The sequence below is a fragment of the Mesoplodon densirostris genome, chromosome 8 (assembly GCF_025265405.1).
Source record: "Mesoplodon densirostris isolate mMesDen1 chromosome 8, mMesDen1 primary haplotype, whole genome shotgun sequence".
In the NCBI taxonomy this organism is placed as follows: domain Eukaryota; kingdom Metazoa; phylum Chordata; class Mammalia; order Artiodactyla; family Ziphiidae; genus Mesoplodon; species Mesoplodon densirostris.
In genome coordinates, this window is record NC_082668.1 from 96740007 (window position 1) to 96765752 (window position 25746).

General features: G+C 38.4%; 1 protein-coding gene and 1 pseudogene across 5 annotated transcripts in view; both read right to left on the reverse strand.

Annotated features, from left to right (window-relative positions):
- TTN (titin) overlaps window positions 1–17745 on the reverse strand; it is a 283231-nt gene extending 265486 nt beyond the window's left edge. For 3 of the 5 annotated variants that reach the window (XM_060105903.1, XM_060105901.1, XM_060105902.1), the window contains exons 1-11: window positions 17655–17745; window positions 15223–15426; window positions 13449–13736; window positions 12880–12965; window positions 12523–12767; window positions 7722–8028; window positions 7205–7357; window positions 6419–6556; window positions 4788–4919; window positions 2700–2837; window positions 2074–2211 (exon numbers count right to left, since the gene is read on the reverse strand). In XM_060105903.1, the coding sequence (XP_059961886.1) occupies window positions 2074–2211; window positions 2700–2837; window positions 4788–4919; window positions 6419–6556; window positions 7205–7357; window positions 7722–8028; window positions 12523–12767; window positions 12880–12965; window positions 13449–13736; window positions 15223–15426; window positions 17655–17745 (1920 nt within the window). Of the gene's footprint in view, window positions 1–2073; window positions 2212–2699; window positions 2838–3432; window positions 3568–4787; window positions 4920–6418; window positions 6557–7204; window positions 7358–7721; window positions 8029–12522; window positions 12768–12879; window positions 12966–13448; window positions 13737–15222; window positions 15427–17654 lie in introns of all 5 variants that reach the window. The other 2 variants (XM_060105900.1, XM_060105899.1) reach the window with 1 other exon arrangement.
- A 49-nt stretch (window positions 17746–17794) lies between these two features.
- LOC132494764 (52 kDa repressor of the inhibitor of the protein kinase-like) lies at window positions 17795–24100 on the reverse strand (annotated as a pseudogene).
- Window positions 24101–25746: the final 1646 nt, after the last annotated feature.

The following is a 25746-nucleotide window of genomic DNA, read 5'->3' on the forward strand; positions in this document are numbered from 1 at the left end:
TCATTCTTCTGGTTGTTTCTTTTTTTAAACCATATAGGCCATTAGTTGACTTTAATTTTATAGATGTTTTAAAATGTTAACATCTTCAACTATATACACACACACACATATAAATTACCTTGCTTATAGAATGATTACATGTACATTATATCTCATTTGAATCTTTTAACCAGTCTATGAAATAGTTTGAGTTTTCATTTTACTTATTTTAATAATGAGAAAACTTAAGCTCAAAGAAATTGTCCTTTGCTAACTGACATATATGAATGTTATTCTTAATTTAAAACTTACGCAAAAAAGAATCTTAACTATAGTAAGATATTTTAAGTTGGGGAAGCATCTATATGTTTTTTCCTTAGTTAACATATGTCAGCTCTATATACACATGCTGGTGGACCCATATACTCATTGATGGACAGCCACAAATGAGTAATCTATGCTGATAGCTGCTCTTATTTCTTAGTGGACTGACTCTAATATCCCTCATATTTTTGGAACCTAGATAATCAGGAAGAAGAATTGGACTAGAATTGGAGACCCTAACTCATACCAGTTTAAAGCTGAGAATTAATTTAGAAGACACAAAGAAAAGTGTTACTTAATCTGACTTTCCACAACTAGAAGTGCTGACTGTTGCACTGGAAGAACTGGACTGAATCTAATGGTCTCTAATGTTATTTGATCTGACTTTCCACAACTAGAAGTGCTGACTGCTGCACTGGAAGGACTGGACTGAATCTAATGGTCTCTAATGTTCTGTTGATCAGTTAAGCAATTAAATGGAGCAGCAGGAGCACAGCGACTCATTATGGATGAAAAGTCAGGAGAGCTGATGATGAAATGGGATGAAACAAGGCTTGTCACATCCACAGCATCAGTTTTCACCTCCTCATGAAAAAGATGTATTTGTTCTTGCTTAATGGCAAATCCTTCTCTAGTTCTTGGCAGTGTGGCTGGTTCGCAGATTTTGTAGTGGTAACTATTTCTTTGGGTCTAGACATTTCCTGAGCTTCCATTCTTAGCTAATTTTTTTAAGCTAATTTTTAACAACAAAAATAAGACAGTCAAATTTATGCGATTCAGAACAAAAATGTAAATATAATCACTCATGAAGTATGTTACATATTGGAATTTCTGTCGTCAATGAGACTTCTAGAAGGCTGATACGCCATTCAATATTAGACTTAGGTAAATGTTAAAAAAGCTGATCTTAAATTGTGTCTTAGAAAAAAAACCCCAAAGATGTAGAGATAGAAAACAGCATTGAGGGAAATACAGACAGGACTCAGTTATGACGCTAAAGAAATTGAAAAACTAGTGCTAATTTCCAGTTACTATATTAGCAATAAAGAATAAAATTAGGTAAATAGTTCACCCGGGGTATAGAGTCCTGGGAAGAAGGTAAATTCATGGAAATTTCATAGCCACAAATACATGCTACAAATAACATTTTTATGATTGATGTGTATTTACTCTGGTTGGATAATTTCTTCTCTAGATTTTAATATTGCATCTTGTTCAGCTTTAGTGGGAGCTACTACAGCAGGCACCATAATTTTCTCAGCTTCTTTTCTCATCTGATATTTACAGGGAGAAAAAAAGGTAGAGTTTCACATGATGAAAATTATGGGTTTTTTCCTGAAATAAGTCCATACTCTACACTGTAGTATAATGGATTTATTTATACTTAATACTGTACTTCAAAATGTACATCTTTTTGACAGTAAGAGTCATTATTTACTTGAACACTTTTTTTTAATGTCCATGGAGTATCTTAAAATTAGCCTGCATGCAATCTCAATCATCAACTTCTGGAGAGTCTCTAGCTGTTAATAATAAAAAATGGAAAATAATAATGAAGAGATAAGTGAGGAAAGGAATATGTAGTAATATTAACAATAATAAATAATTCAGTTTTTTAGTTTCCAATTGTACATCTAAAAATAAATCAGGTTAATAGTGTCTCATAAGAAATTCTGAGATTTGGAATGCATTATAATAGGGGATTTCACATGAGATTTAGTGTTAATGTATTATAATAGGGGATTTCACACTTGGAATAGCAATAGTCACCTTTCCATGAGTAACTTGGATTTGTTCTTGTCTAGCAGCCATTTCTTCTCTAGTTCTCAGTATTGTTTCTTGTTCTTTGGCTTTAGCAGTTGCAACTGCTATTGTAGACAAGGCAGTTTTCTCAGCTTCCTTTCTCATCTGATTATTATAGTAAAATTCAGGTTTAAATTGTACAGGGCTTCAGATGCATATGGTATGACACTTCCCTCCCCCCCTTAGTGGGGATGCAAGACAAGGTTATTCAGGGTTAACTACACAAAAGAAGTTAACTTGCACTGGGCAGTGTTTGTACACACTGACTGGGAACCACAAACCTTAGAAACGTTAACTACAAGAAAAAATCTCCAGATGATTCCTTATATTGCTTTTTAGAAGTCAGGCTAAAAATGTCAATCTTCGTGCAAAGGATAATGGTGAACAAAATGAATTACAAATGTTACAGACGAATGAAAATCAAATGTGCAAATAAAAGTAATGGTAAGAAGTCATACATTCACCATGTGGTTTTTAGTTGGGGATTCAAAAAGGAAAATACAGATCAATAATTCATATCACATTGTAGTTAATGGTTTACTGGAAATTAGTTTAAAGATGAAACTTTTCCCATCTCGAATATCTGTATTCACCTTTTCCTGAGTTATTTGAACTTGTTCTTTTTTGGTAGTGATGCCTTCTCTAGTTCTTGATACTAAATCTTGTTCTTTGACTTTGGGCATGGCAACTATGACTTTAGGTACCACTGTTTTCCTAGTTTCTTTCATTATCTGGTCATACAATAAAAAAGATGAGAAAATGGTCATTAAGTTTCATATAGCCTCTAATAAAAGAAATTAAGTCAAAGCTGAGACAGGAAGAATATTTCTTCCTATGCAAGGACATTTTATCATCTGAGTTGCTTTGATCATCCATACTGTCTCATTGGTAACAATATCAAAATTAGTTCAGTCTAAAAGAAAAAAATGTGATGAGCAATAAAAGGATGCATTTCTCTTTCTCACCTTATTCTTCTCATAATTTTTTATGACTCTATACCAATAGAGTCATAAAAAATACATAATTTTGCATTTTATCAATTGACTTGTACACTGGAGTCTTCAATAGAAACATGTTAAATATTAAGGTGAATTATAATATCATACTAGTAAGAATCCAAAGAAATTCTGAAAAGTTAGGAATGAAAAGTGGCAGTGAAAGCTAGATAGACAGCAAAAGGTTCCTGAGAGATTCTGAAGTTTTCTGTATGAGGCATAAGAAGAGAAGGAGGTGAAAAGGTGATGATTAAGACCCAGGATGAAAATGTAGGTGGCTTGCAAATGGAATGAAACAAGAGTGAATTTCACACCAGCAGGAAGTTTTCACCTTTTCATGAGTTACATGCATTTGATCTTGTGTGACAATTTCTTCTTGAGCTCCCAGAATTGTTTCTAAGTCTGTGGGCTTGGCAGTGGCAACTACCACCATGGATGCAGCAGCTGTCTCAGCTTTTTGTATTATCTGATTTTCAGAGTAAAATGAAGGTTTGAGTTTCAAAAGGCACAGGAGAAATGGCAAGATATCCTTCCAACATTCGAGAGAATACAGAATGTTCGGTGTTATCACAGTTCCATTTTGAGGGCCTACACTTGTGTTTAAAACCCAGGAGTGGGTTTCTTTTCTGCCCACCTGCCCCTGAGTAAATTGTCCTAGAAACTGAAAAGGTCTCATCTTTAAGATATGTTGACACATTAGGGAACTTAATGAGCACCCGCTAGCAAATGGCTAGACAACTACAGTTAGACTGAACTCGCCAGTCACCAGCATTGCAATGGCAACAGGGATTTCTATGCCCTTCATTACGCCAACTTGGGCTCCTGTGCATTCAAAGTCTCTCACTCACTGTAAGGAGAGGGAATTTCATCCAAAGACCTCTGGCCAGCCTTTTAAGTATATAGTGTTCTAAGCTGGATCTTTTTTAAAAAAGTAGCTCTGGGATCAACAAAGAGCTTGAGATTAAGAGAGGCTGGGCAAGTTGGAACAACCACAGTGTCACTGAAATCTACTTGAACATGAAAGAATTCAAAAGTTGCCTCTTGCTAGACCCAATAAGGCTTGATTTCATACATGGGAGAGAAGTAGATTTTGGTGATATTGGGGTTTTTCCAACTTGGCTCTACAGCACAAAAGCAGCAAACACTTCTGGGTCACTGTTGATCAACCAGGAATTAGAGCCCTTTCTTGAAGAAGTACTGGTCTTCTCTGATGTCCAGCAATTCCTCACTTTCCCTTGATATTTAGTTGGAGTGTTTGTGGCTGGTGTGTGTGTGTAGGGGCATACGCATGCATGTGTCTTCCAACTATGTCAAGTTTGTGTGTTACAATTTAAGTGACCAAGGGCTTAGGCTATGCATGAAAAAACTGGTTGTACCAGTGGGTAACTGGGCTGGAGTGATATCTATCTTCCACTTAATTATGCTCTAGAAATGTCACTGATGTGCCCCAAACTATTCTAGTAGATAGACAATTTCCTTGAAACTGATCAGTTGAGTGGAAAATTGTGTAATGAGAGCAGAATTTCCATCATGAAAGAGTTTCAATACTAGATATAGAGAAACAACAGAAAGAAAATACACACAAAAGACTCCTCCACTTAGAGGTTTTGGTTAGAGGGTACATGTAGCTGGCTGGAATATGATATTTGTCAACAAATTACAAGGTATTTACAAAATTTGACTTACCGTTTCTTGTGTTATTTGTTTTTGTTCTTGTTTTGTAGTAATTTCTCCGGTTATTCTAGTTTCTTGTTCTTTGGCTTTAGCTGCGGAAATTACTACTTTTGGTACAAATGCCTTTTCAGTTTCTTTTCTTATCTGAAATCAACGATAAAAACAAAACCTTATTGTCTCCCGATCTCTAATGGAAGTGACATAATGTTTACTAAATATAAAAAAATAGGATGTAAAAGAAGAAAAGTCCTTTTTCTAGAGATATCACTAAATAAAATAAATGATCTCATTTTCATTAATATGACCATGCTCTTTATTTGCCTAAACCATAAGTTATGTTGCTTAGAGAAAAAAAATTGGATTCAACACTGCTTTGAATTGGAGAGTGTAGTCTTCTTTAAAAGGACTTCCAATGCAGTGGTTGAGGGTCCGCCTGCTGATGCAGGGGACGCGGGTTCATGCCCCGGTCTGGGAGGATCCCACATGCCACAGAGCAGCTGGGTCTGTGGGCCATGGCCGCTGGGCCTGCGCTCCGCAATGGGAGAGGCCACAACAGTGCGAGGCCTGCGTACCGCATGCAAAAAAAAAAAAAAAAAAAAAAAAAAGGACTTCCAATTTTTATAAATGGATATATGGCAATATTATTTTGTGTCACTTTGTCATCTAAAGGAAATCTTAGAGCACAGGATATTAGAATGGAAGACCTTAGAAGTAATACTCTCTGACCCTTTAATTTTATATATAAAAAATCAAGTATAGATGATTCATAATCCACATTTATACAATAATTTTGCTTCGAAAAATTTCCTAAATATTGTGATGGTTTGGAATATCAAGACTTACTTTTCTAAAATTGAGACATTAAAGGGAGAAAAGTTTTGTACACATCCCAGGCAAAATGTTTTCCAAATCCTTAACTCCCTGAAGATACTGTGTTTGGATCTGGACACCTAAGGTATATGTGGGGGAAAAGTGGGTGCTGGGGGGGCAGTTTTCTCCATTTGCCTCTTTGCCATTCTCAGGCGTCATCACTGAAATTCAGGATCTCAGGGTTAAAAGAGGCTTGAGAGTTATCTTCCCAAACCTCCCAACTGACAGTCGGCTTGGGTGGCCAATAGCCCTATCGGTTGGCCTCATCTAATTTGCTCCTGAATGCCTCCAAGCATGGGGCTGTCTTTTTCAATTTTTCTGGTTATTTCACCCGAGAAGGCCATGCTCTCCATCTCATTTCAAATCCATGTTCAAATGTTCTCTTAAGGAGTCAGAAAGCAGTTGCTAAGCTATTTTCAAAGCACTGTGTGTTCAGTGTTCTTTTCCACTCTTCCCAGTTCCCACCTCAGCATCTACTTCTCTGTCCCTCGTAGTCACATATTTAGCCAGTGCATCTCCAGGCCAGTGTAGATGAGAGCCCTGTTTCTACTTCTGCTGTGTGTTCCCAGAGGTCCCTTTTGTCTACACAAGGGAAGCGTCTGGTGACTCTAAGGGACTTTGGTATCCAGTACCCAGGGATACAGAGATACAGGGGATTTTATTAGTGTGAAACAACCGTGTTGCTCATGAAACAACACCCTTCGTGGTAAACATTATTATCTGTGTTGACGCTGGTAATCACATAATAATTTCATATCAAAAACCATTTTCACCTGTTCATGAGTTACGTGCACCTGCTCTTGTTCTGTGGTAATTACTTCTCTGGTTCTTGCTTTCAATTCTTGTTCTTTTGCTTTATCGGCGGCCACTACCACCTTAGTTACAGCAGTCTTCTCTGCCTCCTTTTTTATCTGATTTTCATAGGGGAAAGGAAAGAAATACTGTAATGTGCCTCATATAAAAAGTCACAAAAATAAATCAGGATAAAGACATAAATGTCACACAGGAGAGGACAAGGAGGAAAGCTAGAGTGATTTTAAATGATAACAGAAAATCTATTCAAATATGAGATGGGAAATTATCTTGGATTTATAACACCTTTCAGCTATGAATCAAGCGTCACGTTTGTTTTGAGGAAAGTAAAAGCAAAGGTCTTTGGGGGAAGGTTAGAGAAAGGTAATGGCAGCCCTGAAATAATGGTTTTCCTGCCTGGCTCTTGGAGAGACTGAGCTCTGGATGGACCGGTCTGGAACTACAGCTCTGAACGCACATGTACTGTCTTGTTCAGCTGACTTTCTCGGCCACCTTTGCCTGTCTTAACTCAGGAGTTCCCTGATACTTTGGATACCTTGTCTGACCTCCTGTCTTGACTTTCTTAGAGTTCACTCTTACCTGTCTAGCTGTCTTAGACCAGGTACTTAGAATGTTTGTATCTTGAACACCTTGGGTCTCAGACCACCTCCTGCTCCGAAAGGCCTAAGAGTCTGGGCCATGGTGGGCTTAGTGTTGCCCTCAAAGCGATGTGAGCATTGATTGCATGCACAGGGCCCCAGGCCTACCTGTTCTTGAGCAGGTTGGATGTGCACAGCAGTCGTGGTTGTCCTCTGAGCAGTCTGCTCTACAGCACTGATAACTGGTTCTCTCACTCTGGCCATATCAACAGCAGCAACAACGGTTGCAACAGCTGCACTTTTGTCAGTTTCTTGTTTCACCTGGATTGGCAGTGACCAAGCACATTACTTTGTGAAATGACACGCCCGGAAGAAAATACAAAAGAACAGTGGAAACCAAGCCACCTAGAGTACAGTAGACACATGCGTAAGCATTTATCACTGCCAAGAGAGATATGGTAGGTACTGTCAAAACCTACGTTTATGAAAAGCTCACAGATTTAGAGCCTTTGTTCCAATTAAAAAACGCTTTTACAGAGCATAAGCCAAATTGGGTTTTCAGTTTCGGTTATACTCTTATGTTCGTATGCACTTTCCCTGCAACCTACACAGACTGCGTTTCAAGGCAGGATTATGTTGGGAGAAACCAGACGTGAAAGGAAGAGAAAGGAAGCTCTGACAGTACCTCTGCAGCCCCAGCAGCACCAGCCCCTGCCGCAAAGGTAGCACTGGCGGCAGCCCCTGCCGCTCCACTGATGGTCACTTGCTCATGGATCCCGTATCTCCCTTCCCATCTCTCCTCTGTCCTGATCTGAGTAGCACTTGTCACTCTCATCTCAGACTCAGATGAAGCCATGTAGCCCTCTTGCTTCCAAGGGGGAGGCACTTCGGGGCTTGGGGGCATGGTGGGCATCTGAGCCTTCCGGACGAGTAACGGAGACTTAACGGATCTGATGGGGGACGTGGAGATCCTCCCCGCTGGAGACACGGACCTGAAAATCAAATGGCAGAGGTCAAAGAATGCCAAGACAAGGAACTACTCCCTTGGTCATCAGATATGAATAAAGGAAGAAAAATCTAGAAGTGTTTAATTTAAGGCAGAGTTTTAAAATCCATGGCTTGGGACTTCCCTGGTAGTGCAGTGGCTAAGAATCTGCCAGCCAATGCGGGGGGACACGGGTTGGATCCCTGGTCCAAGAAAATCCCACACGCCGAGGAGCAACTAAGCCCGTGCGCCACAACTACTGAGCCTGCGCTCTAGAGCCTGTGAGCCACACTACTGAGCCCACACACTGCAACTGCTGAAGCCTGCGCACTTAGAGCCCGTGCTCCGCAACTAGAGAAGCCACCACAACTAGAGAAAGTCCACGCGCAGCAATGGAGGCCCAATGCAGCCAAAAATAAATAAATAAAATTTAAAAAATAAAAATAAAATCTGTGGCTCAATAACCTATACAGAGGCAAGTAATGTACTTGAAAGTAATTTGTTTTAAATCTCAGTGGGCCTTATTCTCATCTGCTGTAATTCTGTAAGAGAATCAGATTTAATCCTAAACTAAAGAATTCTGTGCCCTGCCCCACCGTTTTGTGTTTAGAAAAGTCAAGACAGCAGAAGGTGTGTCCTTAAAATACAGTCAAAGAAAGGACACAGCAAATATGGTAACCATAACTCTAAATTTCTCTGTACTCCCAATTCTGGGGATGGTGGTGCGAGGGGATGTCAAATAGGTGTTGAAGGAAGAAAGGTTTCTGTAATCAAAATGCTCGTGCAACTCAAGGCTAAACAAGGTAAACCTTTTTTTAATTTTCCTGCAGGATTTCCCACAGCCTTCATCATGCCCATATGCCCTGTGAATTGCAAGGCTTTCTCATTACTCTTTTTGCAGAACTTTTTTGGGTGTAGGCTGTGCAATGCACTTTGCAAACTGCTGTTCTGGTCAAAGTATGGTGAACTGCTGTTTTAAATTTATTCTGTCTTTGTTTACCCTTGCCCTCATTGTATTGTACTCTGGTCTTCTTTTAAATATCCTTATAGTGGATAATTTGAAACCTAAGGATTCTATAGTTCTTGATTAAATTGATAAAGTGGTTTCTTCCAAAACAGTTTTCATCGTTTTTTATGTGTGTCCAAACTGAAATAGCATCAGTTCAAGAATCTGGGTACTGAATCAAGGCATTTACAGACAAAAATGACAGTTCCTAATCTATAGTAATACTTCCAGGCATTATTTTAAGATGAAATTTTTCATAATTTAATTCTTGATCCAAAGGGTTTATTCTACTTTTCCCTCTAGGTGGCAGTATTGCCTTATCATTGCATTTAACTACTACATGCAGGAAAATGTTCATAAATGTATTCTGTCACTACATAGGGTACTTAACTTACACTGATCATAAATGAAACAATTATTCTAATTAAGGCTCAAGGTACAGTTGATATCTGCTCTAAATTACAGAGTAAATTAATAGTACATTACAATATTAACCAGTTTCATGAAGAAATGTTCAATCATTTTCTTGAAGAAGGGTTTTTTGGTGAAAATCAGTTTACATTTTATAAATGGAGTTGTGATCAACTAAAGGTAGGTCTAGGGGAACAAGTATCTACTCTGAAAGTGATTGCCTTAGAACCATAACAAAGACCAGTTTAGAATAACGTAGGGTTTACACCAATTGAAGAAAAGCAAAGTGACATGTATTTCCAAGTTTCAACCTATGTCTTGTTTTTGCTGTACCTAGTAAAGTGGGTCTAATTCAAATAGAGTTAAAGACATGATTAGCATGACATGAGTGATTAGCAGCAGGTTGCAGGTAAGCCCATAACTGTGAAAATCAATGTAATTTGAGTCATTATAGGAAAGTGCTTATTTCTGCTCTTACAATAAAAAAAAAAAATTATCACCTGGTCACAGCTAGATACAATGCACCTTATTCAATGAAATATGTTTGCCTTTCTCTACAACAAAAATCAAGATCAGACTGTGAGACATTTTAGGAAATTGCCTATCCTGGATAACCATTATTTTCTCCACAAATTGATATTTAAATTTCTTATTTTAAAGCAAATTTGGGGGGCTAAATAATTGGGATTGTTATTAATGAATTCTCAGTACTTCTAAGACAGTCAAAATACTCCATAGAATCAGGGAAGCTCTGTAATTCTAAATGACTCTTAGGCTTGGATTAAAAATACGGTGAGGTTGTTATCTCCCACAGAAATCACATGTGGCCTGTCTTGTGATTTCGTGGTATGCAAACTTAGAGTTAGCCTGAGATAGAACACTTTTTTTGATAGCCAGACACGTTTTTAAAACTAGCTTTTTGGTCAAGGCTTCATATGAGTGTTTACCAATATCTTTAAAGTGGCCACTATAATAAAGACTGGAAAATATCTGGCATTTTTACATATATTTGTTGGACATTACATTGCCTCTGGTGTGAAATGCTTGTCTTTTGTCAATTTTTGTTTCATTTGTGTTGCTTGTTTTTTCTTTAATAATTAATTTGTGGAAGCTTTTTGATACATCTAGTGTATTAGTCCTTTGCCATAAGTATTGCAAACATTTCCCCCGAGATCCACGGTTTGCATTTGCTTATTTATAGGGTCTTATCCAGCATCAACATGTACAGTTGTGTAGATTATGCACTGTTTCTAGGCTTCTACAATTCACACTGTAGCCATTGTATGTTTGTTTTAATATTTTATGGCAGAGGCAATGACATATCTCGAGGAAGAGGCACCCTTAAATTTTTTTCACAAATACACTGTTTGGTGTAGCAAGGACCTTGCTTTTGCCATACATAAATTTTTATTTTTATCTTGTTGAGTCTGTAAATCTATTTTTTTTTTTTTTTTTTTTTTTTGCTGTACGCGGGCCTCTCGCTGCTGTGGCCTCTCCCGTTGCGGAGCACAGGCTCCGGACACACAGGCTCCGCGGCCATGGCTCGCGGGCCCAGCCGCTCCGTGGCATGTGGGATCTTCCGGGATCGGGGCACGAACCCGTGTCCCCTGCATCGGCAGGCGGACTCTCAACCACTGCGCCACCAGGGAAGCCCTGTAAATCTATTTTTAAAAGCTCTTCCCTACAGTTGTTTTCACAAATTTTCTTCCCTTTTATTTTTGTGATTTATTTTTTAATTTAGCTCTTTACTCAAGCTGAGATTTATTCTGTAAATGGTGTAGGTAGAAGTTTATATTCCGTTTTTCCCAAATGGATAGTTAACTGGGCCAGCATTCTTTATCAAGTAAAGTATCCTTTTCCCCACTGAACTAAAAGGTCACTTTGATTAAACATTGAATTTCCTGGATACTTGAATTCTACTTCTGGACCCTCTGTTCTGCTTTCCCCATGTATTTTCTATTCATTTACCAATACCATACTGTTTTGATTACAGTAACTTCACAATAAGTTTGAATATTTTTTAGATCAACTATCCACTTATTATTCTTCTTTTAAAATTTTTCGTGGCAGGGGAACTTTCTCTACATTTAAAAAATTAAATTGGTCAAGAAACACTTTTTTATTTACTCCAAATTTTCCCCTTTTATCAGTTTATCATGTAAAAAAACCTCAGCATGTTAAGCTAAATCCCAAAGTTTCAAATTTGCTATGGATAATTTATACTTGCTTATATATTGGATTGGCCAAAAAGTTCGTTCAGGTTTTTCTGTAAAAGGTTACGAAAACTTTTTGGCCAACCCAATAGTTTCTGAGCCCTGATGATACAGTCTTACTTTCTAATATACCTCCATATTAACTAAGCATAGAAACCTAATAGAAATCCATTTTATATTCTAGACAAAGTAACATAAGCAAAATATTTAGAAGGTTTTACTTATTATTAGAGCAGAAGAACACTTGTATAATTATTTTATATCTACAAGATACCTTCAACTAATTATTTCACTGAACCCTCACAACACACCTTGAGATAATTCTTACTGTGTTTCTCTATAATTTACAAATGACACGACTAAGACCTTAAGCAAATTATTTAACTTCTTTAGCTCTGGTCACCTAGCTATAAAATTAGGGGTGATAATTCTTAGAGGTTGCTATGAATATTTAATGAGATAATATACACAGAGTGCCAATCAAATGTCTGACATAGAGAAAGTGGTCAGTATATATTAGTGATTATTTTATTATTATAATTATTTTCTAAGTCACATTTTAACAAGTAATCAAGCTGAGTGAATGCAGGGCTTCCAACCCTAAATTCTGTGCTCTTCTCATTTCGCTGTGCTTTTTCTTGACTCCTAAAGCAGATACTAAATGGTATACAAATAAGAATTCAGAATTAGAGTTTATAAAGTTCTCCAATTTACCAGTGGACAGTGAGGATTTGTGAAAATCATAACCAGTGTCTTTTTGGTTTACCTCCTTTATCACACCCCACATTTCTTATTTCTTCCTTTTATATCTCATCTTATTGGATTAAACCTAATTCAAAAATGCATAATGATCCCTTTTAAAAGGCTTTACCTGACGGGAGATGGGGTCGGTGCCCGCACATGTCTGACCGGGGACGGGGAGTGTCTTATCGGTGATGGGGACTGCTGTCGAGCCAACTGTGCTTTGGCAGCAATGGATGGTGGTGTGGGAGACCTTGACTTTGGCTTAGGAGGTATCCTGGGAGGTGTTTTATGTGGCAGCTGTTGCCCAGTGGCACCATCTATTACCATCTCAACTGTTGCAATTGATCTGGCATCAAAGTGGGCTTCAATCTTCTGTAAAAGAGAAAAACGAAGCCCATGGTGAGGAGGAATTGTTGATGAAGAAACAATCTGAAAGGCTTAAAATCTGACAATATATATTTAAAAAAAAACAAACAAAAAAAACCTTTTCAATTTGAGTTTGCCGTGTTTCTGAAATCTGAGCAGTCGAAACAATTGTCTTCGTCTTTTTAGCGGGTACTACTTCTTCACCTGTAGGAAGGGAAAGATAAATATTTAGAGGGAACACAAGGACCCATTTTTAAAGGGATTACGTTAATTCTGACTACAAAGTCAATACGATTTTCTGTGTCCCAATGGGCAAAAATGCAGAAAGTTTTGGATTTTGTATGAATATAAATTAGCTTTAAACATAGAAAATATTTATTATTAGATATGAATTTAATTAGAATCCTTTTTAAAAAAATTCCATCGCTTGCCAATAATTTGAAAACATAGGTGACTTAACTGAAATACTTCCCAGTTTCTAGTAGGGCTAAAAACCACAGATTGCTTCAATGATTCTAAACTCCTGTGCAGAATCTCAGAGACTTTTCATGGGTGTTGAAATGCCAGCTTTGATTTTAACTCACAGCATCCCCAGACCTCAGAGGGCAGGCAGGTAGGCCCCTGACACCACTTGGTCCTAAATCCTTCCCCTTCCCTGCTCCCTGTTTCTCAACCTCCAGCACATACCTTGAACCAGTAATTCAGCAGTGGAAGTAGCTCTTCCAACACTATTGGTGGCATTTACTGAATAAGTGCCAGAGTCTTCAGGGTATGCTTCTGCAATCAGTAAGCTGTAGAGGTCGCCTTCTTGTGAAATTTGAAAATCAAGGGAGCTGTGGATTTCGGCTCCGTCCCGGTAGAACTTCACCACAGGTGTAGGGATTCCAGTCACTCTCACTTGGAGTCGCACTTGGCTTCCTTGTCTCACGGTCATGCTCTGCAGCCGTTGAACAAAGTTGGGTGGTGCTGTCTCCGCTGCAGCAGGAAGGGAAGAAAATTAGGACTGGCGCCAGCCAGGGCACTCCCAACAATCTATTTTTAAATGATTACAGCTCTGGTGTCCAAACCAGGCAATGGCTAGCTGAACCAAACACACTTGACTGTCCTTGAGCCCAGCTCATCCATCAGATGACAGTAAAAGCAGAGCCAGGAGGTGACAGAGGGCACCCCGCCACCATATTTGATTTGCTTTGTCTTGTTTAGCTGTTCTAGGCCACCACATTTTTTTTTTTAAGAAAAAGCCTAGATCTTGTTATAACATTTCTAGAGGATATTTCCTGCACTTCCTCCCAACTTCACATCTAGCACTATATTAACATGTTAAGGTAACTTTACATATTTCAGGAAGTTGCACTAAAATGAATTCCAGTGGTTGGTTTGCTGGATACACCTGTGACTTACAGAATCATTAAATTTTAATTTAAATTAAAAAAATCCTAAATTGTCTCTAACTTAATCAGTATTCAAATAACCCAAATATGTACTTGCATTTAAAATGTTAATCCAAATAATGACATGATTTAATGTTAGATGCTACAGAAAGGGGATTTTTTTGGCTAATTATGCTGGAAGAAGTTTTTAATAAAATAAATGTGAAGGGTGAGTGGGATTAATCTTGACATGTTTTTGAGTAATAAACAACAGCAGATGCTGTCAACCTTGTGCATTTTCCCTTTCTGAATTTTCTGGATGTATGTTAAAGTTCATACCTGATGTTACCTGATGTTCCTTCTGTTTTGGTCAATGATAGCCCTATACTTAAACAGTGCTGAACGTACAGTTTATTGGATAAACATATATAACATTATGCAGCTCATGAAAGATATTGTTATGTAATGTGTGAAGTAATGCAATGTTCTTTGTACTAATGTCTTACAAAGAAGTAAAGGATGGAGAAAAATGACAGAGGCCACGAAGACTGGTGGTAACTTTTGTGGGGAAACTGTGTCCTGCATTTGAATCATAAACAAGTATTTGCCCTATTTCTGTGTATGCTTACTGTGCAATGTTTTTAGAAATGGAAAGGCAATGAAGCATTATTAAGTGTTATAGGCTAGAGCAGTATTTCTTAAATGGGTGGTCTGTGGACCACTGGTATCAGAATCATCTACGTGCTTGTTAAAGTGTGAATTCCTGGAGATACGCATATTTCCTTAACAGGCATAGAGACAAGGCTCCAAGCCTTTCTACTTGCTCAGAAACACGATTTTTAATATTTCCTTAATATAATTTTGAGTGCTTAATATGTGTATAGAGGAACTAGTTCTCAGCCACTTTTTTGAGGAAAACCAAATTCCAAAAGACAAACAACTTTGCTATCAATGCAGTGTCCAGTGGGCCCTTCTCTAGATTTGAGATGCATCTGCTTGTGCTCAGTAGCTTTTGGGGGACTCCCTACCCCAGGTCCTGGAGATGCCCTCTGGGGGTGGTGCAGGGGACAGGCAGGTCCCCTAAAGCCTACCTGTCACGAGAAGCTCAGCAGTACTAGTCGCTTGTCCAGATCCATTGGTGGCTCTCAGGGAGTATCGTCCACTATTGGCTTTAGTCACGGCGGGGATCATCAGTCTAGCGCGGCCATCGCTAAAGGAGATCTGCACGCCGGGCAGAGTGGAAGTGGAAATCACCTGGCCATCCCTAAACCAGCTCACCTCAGGAACTGGGAAACCTGGAGAACAAAGAATTCATCTTTATGTTTGGGGCACTGCAAAGTCCTCTGTTCTGTCCCATTATGTTCACTTCCTTGTCCTAAACCATAAAAGCTATCCAGAGAGTCATGCTATTTAATGATAGTGAAAATTTGACAGCTGTGTGATAAAAGTGTAAACTTACAGACCATTAGGAAGGTCTGTGGGTTCAGGTGGAGGCCAGCACCTTCATTCTATAGGGGAGGAAACTGAAGCCAAAAAAGGCTCAATGATTTTTCCAAGGTCCCTCAGCTGGCAGTGGCACACAGAGGACTAGAACTGCCATCACCTGCCCTCCTGCCCAGGGTTCTATCTGATGCAATTTAATAGACTTCATTAAAATCATGAAAGAGATTTATAAAAATGAAGAGTCAAGGAAACTGTGAGATAAAAAGTGACTGCTGTCCTCTTCAAAATCAAGTGAAGAACAAAAGCGGCAAAGGGATCTAAAAGTTCAGCCGAATAAGCACAAGAGGACACGCTCAGCCCTCTACCTCCTCTGGGTTACAGGGACACTGTCTTCGTGACCTCTCCTGCCTTTCAAATGTGCTTCAGTAAAAATGCCATACAAAGGAGGGGCAGCTTCTCATACAATAAGAGATGATGCCGAACCAAGTCTTTCAGAACAACATGGATTCTTGGAGGTGCAGGTAGAAAAGTCAAATTCTCTTCGCCCACCATGAATCACGGAGCTAATGACTACATGGACACGGCTGGCTGCTTTAAGTATACTAAAATTCTGCATTCAGAAGGCATGAGGCAAATTCAGAGCACCCGTTTATTTTGCCTTTGGCATGAAGGCTGGTGATCTAACTCCTTAAACTGAGGAGGTGAGGATAAGCGAGAGAAAGTTTATTTTGTTGTCCTTATATTAGCCAATCTCCCACCGTGGCCAAGTGAATAGTTTATTTAACGAATTCATGGGTGTTCAAATATTTTCAGTGGTGTTTTTCTAAGAATGTATTAGCACAAAGTGTGAAGGAACAAGGAGTTATGAGGAAGCCAGATTCCATTACTCCACAAGCAGGCAAACTTCCCACTGAAGCCATATGTGTTCTGCTCAGTTCAGAAGTTACTGAGTGTTACAAGATAAATAAGTAAATTACTTGGAAGTCAGAGATTATCATACAAGAGAAGAATTGAACTGGTCTCTATATACATATACAATAGAAATTGAAGAATATGTTATTTGTGCAGTGTAAAATAAAGTGTTATCCAGTTATGAATAAGATTGGTACATAGAAAATAAAAGGAAAGAGAAAGGAAAAGGAAATCTCATTTTACATCTTTATTATAAGCCATAAAGTTGAAAAGAAAAAGAGGAACAGTGTACCATAGAGGTACATCAAGCATCAACTTTTAATTAATCCATAAAATCTTACATGACCAGTTATAATACTGCAGAAGGAGAAAATATTGATTAAATTTGAGATTAAATAATTTTGAGATTATTTACAATATAGTTCATAGAGTATCCCCATTTTGTCACATGATGATAGGTCCCAGAAATCATCCATTTTCAAAACCATCCCTAAACTGAGTTATAAAGAAAAAGAAGAAAAAAAAGAGACGGAAGAACTTCCTGTTAAATACAATTCTAGGGTTAATGTTTGTTTCTCTTTAATATGTGAACCAGAGTGGCATATATTATTTTGGGGTGTCCTTTAAAAATGATTGGAAAATCTTTTCATTGACTAGAATCACTTAATAAAGATTGAAAATAAAATAATAAAATACTTAGGAGTTAGCTCATCACTGAAAGTTCTGCCACTGAGGAAAGTCAGTTGTACTGTTATTTTCCACGTAAACCCACAGAGGCTCAGGAACACAGGCTACTCGCCCAGCAGCTCCATGACTGGCCCCTATTGGGCTGGAGTTCTTGGCTTCCAGTCTGGCTCTGCAGCTGAATCCAAAGATAGAATGACCAAATTTTGCCCTATTTAGCAGCTGGATTCTGACAGCTAATTTAATCCAATGCTAATTATTTTGCTTTGTGGAATTATAAATATGAATAAAACATTTTCAAGCCATTATATTTTCAGATTTTGTAGGAACTCTGTGAACAGTATACTCTTACAATGACCCTTCCATAGAGGTGGGCCCATTTCACAAAGTCAAAGCAAGGCTTAAACTTGGTGTCAAGTCCTACAGCAAGTTAATGGACAGGAGGCAAAGAAGACAAAGGGACAGTGTGAACGTGTGAGCTTACCACTAATGTGAGCCTCAAAGGTTGCGGTACTACCCTCCAGTACCACAACGCTTTGTAACGGCTGCGTAAACGTCGGTGCTTGAGTTGTCATCTTTTTAGGCACTCTGAAAAGGAAGAGAAAAGAATTAGAAGGTCACAGCTTAGGGCCATTCTGGAGGTACTCTGAAGACGGCAGACACACATTTTCCAAATGGGTTGCTTCTCAGATCGTCTGTGGGCCCGGAGTGATGGGCAGGCCTTCTCTTTTGTGTCCTGAATTTGGCCTCTGAGTTGACTTGTAGCCTAACAGAGTAGCACGTCTAAGGGGGGATGGGAAAAAAAAATCGAAGCAAGCAGAGCAAGGAATGTACCCTAGTGGTCGAAGAGGGAAATTCAGTCTTACCAAAGGTGGGGAAATCTGAGAGAGAGTTGGGAGAAAGGGAAAGCTGGAGGAAGCTAGGGGTAGTGACGAATAATAAAAGATATGTGTGAAAAGTGTAAAACGAATCTTTTCATTGGTTCAATGTCAGAAAGAATTGTTTTAAAAAATTTCCTTCCTCCCAATATTTTTCAGACACTGTAGCTGTATTTATAAAGTTGACATAGATTCAGGCACTATTACCTTAAGTAATCCAGGTGATTATTTCAAATAGTCACCAAAACTAAAAACTTGAACTTTGCAATTTCTTTCCTTACTTGAAAAGTTTGGAAAGCCTGGTCAACTATGCAAACCTTTTGTAGACAGCATACCGTGTTTTTTAGTCCTTAATATTTCTTCATATTGTAACTGCTCAGTAAATGTTGCTACTGTTGAAGTGAATATTCAGGAAAGTTTAAATTTAATTGAGCAGGCCAGTATTTATTATAGATCTGAAAGAAAAATACTGACTTGAGTTCTTAATAAGGAACAATGTGCAAACTCTGAAAAATGGAAGGCTGGTCTGAAATGCAGTTGAAGTGAAAGCACCTACGCTTTCATAGCACAAATATGAAAAAAATCAAAGAAATTAACATGAAATCGGCAGTTGTTTTTTTAAGTGGAAGCAAGTACTTTGCCTATCAGTTTTAGAGAGATTATGAGAAGAAATTTCTGAGACATAAATACCTTGTTATTGAATGTGACTATGCCACTATTCTGGTATAAAAAGCAGATTCTCAGTTGTCAATTGCTTCATTACTATTTTTCATAAAATTCTCTATTTATTAAAAGTTTGTGGAGCAATCATCTAATTCTGTACCTTATTGTAACTTTTTACTTAGTTATAAAGAAAATGAAACTAGAATTCTCTGAGATAATAACATTTATATTTGAAAAATTTAGATAATATCCAAAAGAAACTGTTGCCAAGAACTTCTTAGTGTAGCATATTATCTTTAGGACACAAAAATAACTTTTTGTGTCAAACTCTTCCTGTTTCTAAGTGAGTGCATCTTCTAAAAATAGCTATATTCTTTTACACCATTTATGTTTTATATACCTATATATTTATAGGCATTTACAATTAGTAATCTAATTCCAGGAAGATGGGAAATCAAGGTATAATTTGAAATAAGAAGTCTCTGAAACATTATTTCTTACCCTTCTTAGCATCAACAATTATGTCACATAATTTGATTATGAGTTGATTTAAAACACATAGTGAAATTCTGAGTATTTTAGAAAACAGTTATATAGTTTTTCTTTTTTTCCAAATTTCTATATATATTGCAATTAACTGGCCCAAACAGGTCTTCTATTCCTATTGTTCAGGTAAATTTTGTTGCTTTAGCATTTGCTCTTGAGAGGCCTTTGTCTAATTATGGCTGAAGGTATGCATCTAAAATGTCATGCTCCCAAAATAAACTCTCCAGCGTTGACTGACAGCAGGCAAGTGTTCTGTCACTGTCCTGCAACTGATACCTCAGCAGTTGATTCCCTTAAAAAGTCATCAGGGTGTAGCTGATACCACATGCATTTTATCAGAGCTATTCTTGGTGTGTCTCACTTTATCACTGAGTAATATAACCTTGAACATTCTCAACAAACAAAAAAAGTCTATAAAAGAAGCAAGCATTTCTATCACCATTTCAGACCTCAACTTTTAATACTTTTAGAATATTAGGTGCATTCAAACAATTTGAATCACTGCCTTGCTGATACGCTAAAGCATCGAACTTTTGAAAGGAAAAGCCTTCACATATTTCAAAACAGAATTTAACAAGCAGATTCAAATAGAGGATCAGAACCAGCACCAAGTAGTTAGACAAACAGCTCTATATAGGCATTTAGCATACAAAGAAAATGGGGAACTAGAAATCGATAAGGAAGGGACTCTACTAATAAGAAAGAAAAGATGCTGCTCACCTGATTTCTCAGGAGTGCCCAAAAAGGGTGGGACTAAGCCCAAGGTTGCTTCTGAAACGACGTCCTATCTAGAGTTGGTTTTTTCGACCATCTCCAGCATGAATCGGTGAGCCTCTAAACTTAAAAACAAAACTACACAGTCAAGACTGTGTAGTTTTGCTTTTCTATGCAATCCCTACACCCGAGGCGAGGCTGGGAATGCACGACTGCTCACGGGTCAGGGTCGGGCCCAGCCCTTATATTTGCCAGATCTGCTGACAGCCCCACATCTCAGGGCAGGGCGCTGGCTGATTGGCTCTCCGAGGAAAGCATGATGGGAGCGGGACCTATTTGGTAGCGGCGCAGACCACCTGTTCTTCTGATTGGCAGTGCTAAATTTAGCATCTCAAAAGGGGCTTTACCAAGGGAATAGAACCGTACTTAAAAACTAACTCTGTTGAGGCTTGGGGAAGAGTACTTGTTGCCCAAGTTAAAATCTGAAAAAGCTGGTCTGAGGAGAATTTATGGCAATAGAAGACACCTGTGGCCAATTATACAAAACAGCTCCAAACCTGAGGACTCTGCCCTGAGTGAGGCCCCATTCCTGTTCCCTTCCCCCATACAACCAACCAAATGGACCTGTCAATCATGACAACAGATGAGGGAGTTTATCTCATGAGTAAGACTTCACCTTTTTTTTTTTTTCAAAGAACAAGTGCCTAAAAACCTCAGCACTGAAGAGAGCTCATTTATACTATCTACTTTCTCCAGAATCCACTTGTACTTTGGGGAGAGTTAAGCCAATGTTAATGAGCTAAGTGTTTATACAGCCCTGCAAGAAATAAAGTTGAAAGGCAAAATCTGAACTCTGCTTAGATTTAGCCTAGACAGTGTAAGGATTTCTTTTTTCCAGATTTCATGTTTTCCTGGCATTAATATTTACAAATATACATGCACTGATCCTTAATGAGCAGCCAAGTCTTTTGTTTGAAACATCCATAGGGTTCTTTTTCAGGCACATGAAAGCTGCCTTACTAATCTCTGGAGTTTGCTCTTACTAATGGGAAGTAGTTAGGAGATGATATAGTTGCTATTTTAGAACTGAATTTAATTTCAAGCAACAGATATTTCAAATACAAAAGAGCATACCAGAAGAGCTTTAAAATAGTTCAGCTGAGAGATTTGTAAAGCTTCACTAAGAGGGAAGAAAATTGTCTTGTTGATAATAAAAAGAGATTTTTCTTAATAAAAGACTAAAATTTTAAATTTTAAGTTACATTTATGTCTGTAATAAAAATTTCCCCTGATGTGGAAGGCCATGCATTAGACTTTTCAACTTCCTGAGTATTTCATTCTTGGTCATTATTTCTACAGTGATTAACTTGTTAACATTAAACAGGACTAAAATATATGGGCCAACTTATGTAATATAGCTATATAGACAAGATGACATATTTATTTAAACATTTGTCTTCTTTTCTTAAGCAGTGATATCTGTATTGTTGGTATTATTTTTCCTACTACAGATGCTATCTGACAAAATCCTGTTTGATTGCTTTATTCAGAAACAACTAGTTTCATGTTATATATCTTAAAAATTATTCCCAATTACAGACTATGTTACAGGCAACCTGCCAGTCATAAAGTGAAGCAAGACTAGAAATGTCATGTGATCTTTCTGATTTGCATTGTTAAATAGATAACTGGTTATCTATTTAAAACGTGTGCAAGTGTGTGTGTGTGTGTGGTGAGTGCGTGTATGTATATATGCTTTTATTTTTTATTTTTTAAAACAAAATACACATTTTATTTAGGCTGAAATAAACTATACAAAATTGATTTTCTTCACCAAAAAGAACAGTAATATTTTTTGTATTATTCCTAGATAAACCACAAAACACTTATTTTTGTAGGTTTTGTAGGTTTTGCTTGTAAATCAAGATGAGGCAGTAGATACAGTCATGGAAAAAGACAGAAGAAAACAGACAAATCAGTTGTCAGTATCCATGGCCTCTGATCCTGTCTTGACCATGAAACAGAAGTGTTCAACATATACCTGCCAAAAAGCTTATGAAGATGTAGCCTCAGTAAAGGAACGCAAACAGCAACAACCGGATGTGGAACAACAAGGGAAGGCTCTTCCATTCACACTTTAACTATAACTTGTTCCTTTAGCTTCATTTGATAAAGACAGAATCTACACTGAAATCCTTGTTTGGCGAGCTCACATGTTTCTATTACAGTCTGATAATTTTCTTAACTGTCCCTTACAGATTTTTAACAGCATACTTAAAACTCCTAATATTCAAAGGTCAGTCATGAGCTTCATTGTAATGTTTATAAAAAGTATTCCTTCCTCCCATACCTCCTCACAATTTATTTCTTCAAAGAACTGATAACTCAATACCTGACAACTGGATCCACAGTGATAAATGTTATGTCTAAAATGACTTAACTAATACAATTCCAAAGTGCCATTAGCAGAGATCACAGAGTGTAACATGGTACTTTCAATGCTATCTTCTGGAAGAACAGTTAGGTCTCCAAAGTATGGGAGGTGAAACGGGCCATTTAAACAGGCAGATTGGGCCTCCCTGGTGGCGCAAGTGGTTGAGAGTCCGCCTGCCGATGCAGGGGATACGGGTTCGTGCCCCGGTCTGGGAGGATCCCATATGCCGCGGAGCGGCTGGGCCCGTGAGCCATGGCCGCTGAGCCTGCGCGTCCGGAGCCTGCGCGTCCGGAGCCTGTGCTCCGCAACGGGGGAGGCCACAACAGTGAGAGGCCCGTATACCGCAAAAAAAAAAAAAAAAAAAAAAAAAACAGGCAGATTATCAATGACTAATGTACTCAACGGGGGGCCTACAGGTCAAGATAGTCAGTGATTAAGTGGCCTACGTATACACCTTACACTTTTCTGTAAGATATTCAAATTTCTTACAGATCTTTTTCAAATATCAAATATAAGAGAAAGCCTATTTTAAAAGTCTCTTTGGTATTTTCATGGACATATATACACTACCAAATGTAAAGTAGACAGCTAGTGGGAAGCAGCCACATAGCACAGGGAGATCAGCTCATCAGCTTCATAAGGCAGGAAGCCCACAAATTCCTCTCTCAGGTTGTGAGCTTCGTCAGCAAACCTCACCAACACAGGCAGGTGCTCTTCCCCTGCTATGTCCACCACATCGTCAGGGACGATGGAAAAGAAGTGACAGCCTCTCACTTCCCTGAGGGTTTCCTCTCGAATGCAGCCCCCCCGATCTCTAGCACCTTTTTCTGCTGTGTTTTCAAACAGAACAATGTGTTCACTGCTGTTGTCTCACAGCACTTTCTCAGAACCTCTTCATCAGAATGGATCCGGCACTCCAGCAGGCCTTGAAAGGGATCAGGAGTAAAGAGACCTTCTGGGATTTCATCAGCTTCATGTCCATCCAGAGGTATGGTCTGTTTTCCCATAAGAATCAAAATTTCAAATAAAGATTTGAAGTAGTCTTTGTTTTCCTTCTCTTCAAGGGTTAAAAGTAAAATGTCTTCCTCCTGCTCTTCACCCTCTTCTTCTGCACTGGGGTTTTGAGCACTGCTGTTGTTTAGTTCCTTATGTTTTGGGTGCTGTTCAGAAGTTTCATCAACTCTTTTCTGTTTCAGTGTCCTCATTTCATCTTCACTCAATTCTTTTATTCATTTTCTGTGTCTACCGTGTGGATTATTCAAATGGCTGATAAGATCAAATATTGTTGGTATTGCATTATCTCGAAGAACTGTCCTATAAGGACTAGTCCTACAGATCACAGAAGTCTCCAAGTGTTTGGCACACAATCGATAATGTTTATTTAGTTGATCGGGTGTTTTATCTTCTAAGTCGGCTCTCCTACAATTCTCCATGCACTTCTGGCATCCGGCTGGATCCCGCGGCAACCTGAAAAAGGCCAGGTCCAACCGCGAGCTCTTCCACGTGCAGTTGGGGGGCCGTGCAGAAGTTCGGCCTCATAGTCTGACTGCCGGTCGGCCCAGTCCTCCCCTCCCCCTTCCTCAGGGCAGCCCACCGGCCCGCCCGTCGGGGCCGGGGAGGGGAGCCGGGCAGGCCGGCCGGCTCGTTAGGGCCTGTATATACGCTTTTAGATTCACTTGACCTCATATGAAGCATGGTGATGTATTGTTATGTTTGTTAGAACCAGAATCAAACCACTTTAATTTTTATGGGAATTAGACGGAATGAATGAATAAAATCTTGAAGCTTGTGTCATCTTGACGTGGTGCAATACAGAGAGCTCAAGAGCAGGGAAGATGGACCATATATATTACAGACATAAGGTCAAGGGTCTATCCTCCAAAGCTGCTTATCTACTCATTGTTTTTGGAAGTTTTTAGACTTTGCAGTATTGTCAAGATACTTGCCTTTTGGCATTTACATCCTTATATGACATTCAAAGTTAAGAAGGAAGGAAGAAAGGAAGGGGAGGGGAGGGGAGGGGAAGGGAGGAAGAGATCAGTTAGTAAATAGCTAATATACTACTCTGGAAAGAGTCCATGTTATTGGATTAGTGAACAATAATGGACAATATGTGATATCATGCTAAGCATTAGCTTTAAAATTAAATATTCCATAGTTGGCATATAGTAAGCTAGCCCAGTGGAAACCAAATACTACTCAGATTTGGGGAGTTTGCTGATGCAGTAAGATCTTAATTTACCACCTTAACAGTGGGGAGGAGTCCCACAGATAATCCAAAACAGCTGATGATTCAAATTTAATGCCTACTTAGTTTTGGAATGCATGGTGTGATTCTCTTTTTGAACATTATAGTCATAGCAATTCAATAAATATTTATTAAGCATATGCTCGGTGCTGAATACTGTGCTAAATTATTATAATTTGGGATTCTATCATTGCTTATTGGCTCAACAAATGTCTAATGAGTGGAGACTTTTGCCAGGCATTGTGCTAGATGATGGCTAAACAGTGGTGACCAACAAGACAGTTATGGTTCCTGTACTTTTGGAGATTGTGGTTCACATAAACTACTAATAAATTCTCAGTAATCTATGACTGAAACCTAGACTAGGATATGTGTAAAACTCAGGCAGTGTCTCCATCTACACAACTGTGGTTGCTGTCAGACTTTGTTTATACTCCATTGGACCAGTTACCAAAGGAAGGACTTACTAGGGGTTATTTGAGAAATGGGTACAGTTTTTAAGACTAATGTAATAATCCTTTGTGAGAGAAAAGAGTAAAATTAAGGTCTCTTATAATTCATTAAATTTTTTTGTGCATTCTTACTGTGTTAAACACGATTCAAGCACTGGGATTATAGCAATGCACGCAATAGACAGAATCTCTGCTCTCAAGGAGATAACAAGCACAGTAATATGTGGCAATAGTATACCTATAAAGTCCCTTCCACTCATAAAGTGTTTCAAAGTTGAAATACAGGCTTATCATTGAGCTATTTTTACACAGAGAAATAGAAAAGCAAATTCAGGAAGTGCACAGGGAAGAATGTGCTGACCGAAACAACCCGTTCTGATGGATTAGCGTCTGTGTTCCTTGAGTTACAAAGGCAAGCAAACCTACATTGGGGACATGGGGGGCAAGGAAGTGCTGCTTAAAATTTGAGGCTTCTCTTTGTCCTACTTTTTTTACTACTTCCAGTTACAGGTGCTTTAGTAGTAAGATTGAATTAATTGCTTTCTACAATTGTTTACAGGTGTACTAATAGTCACTCACATTTAATGGCACATGAAATACGAAAAGTTTATTTTAGACACATGTGATACTTCTATCAAAAT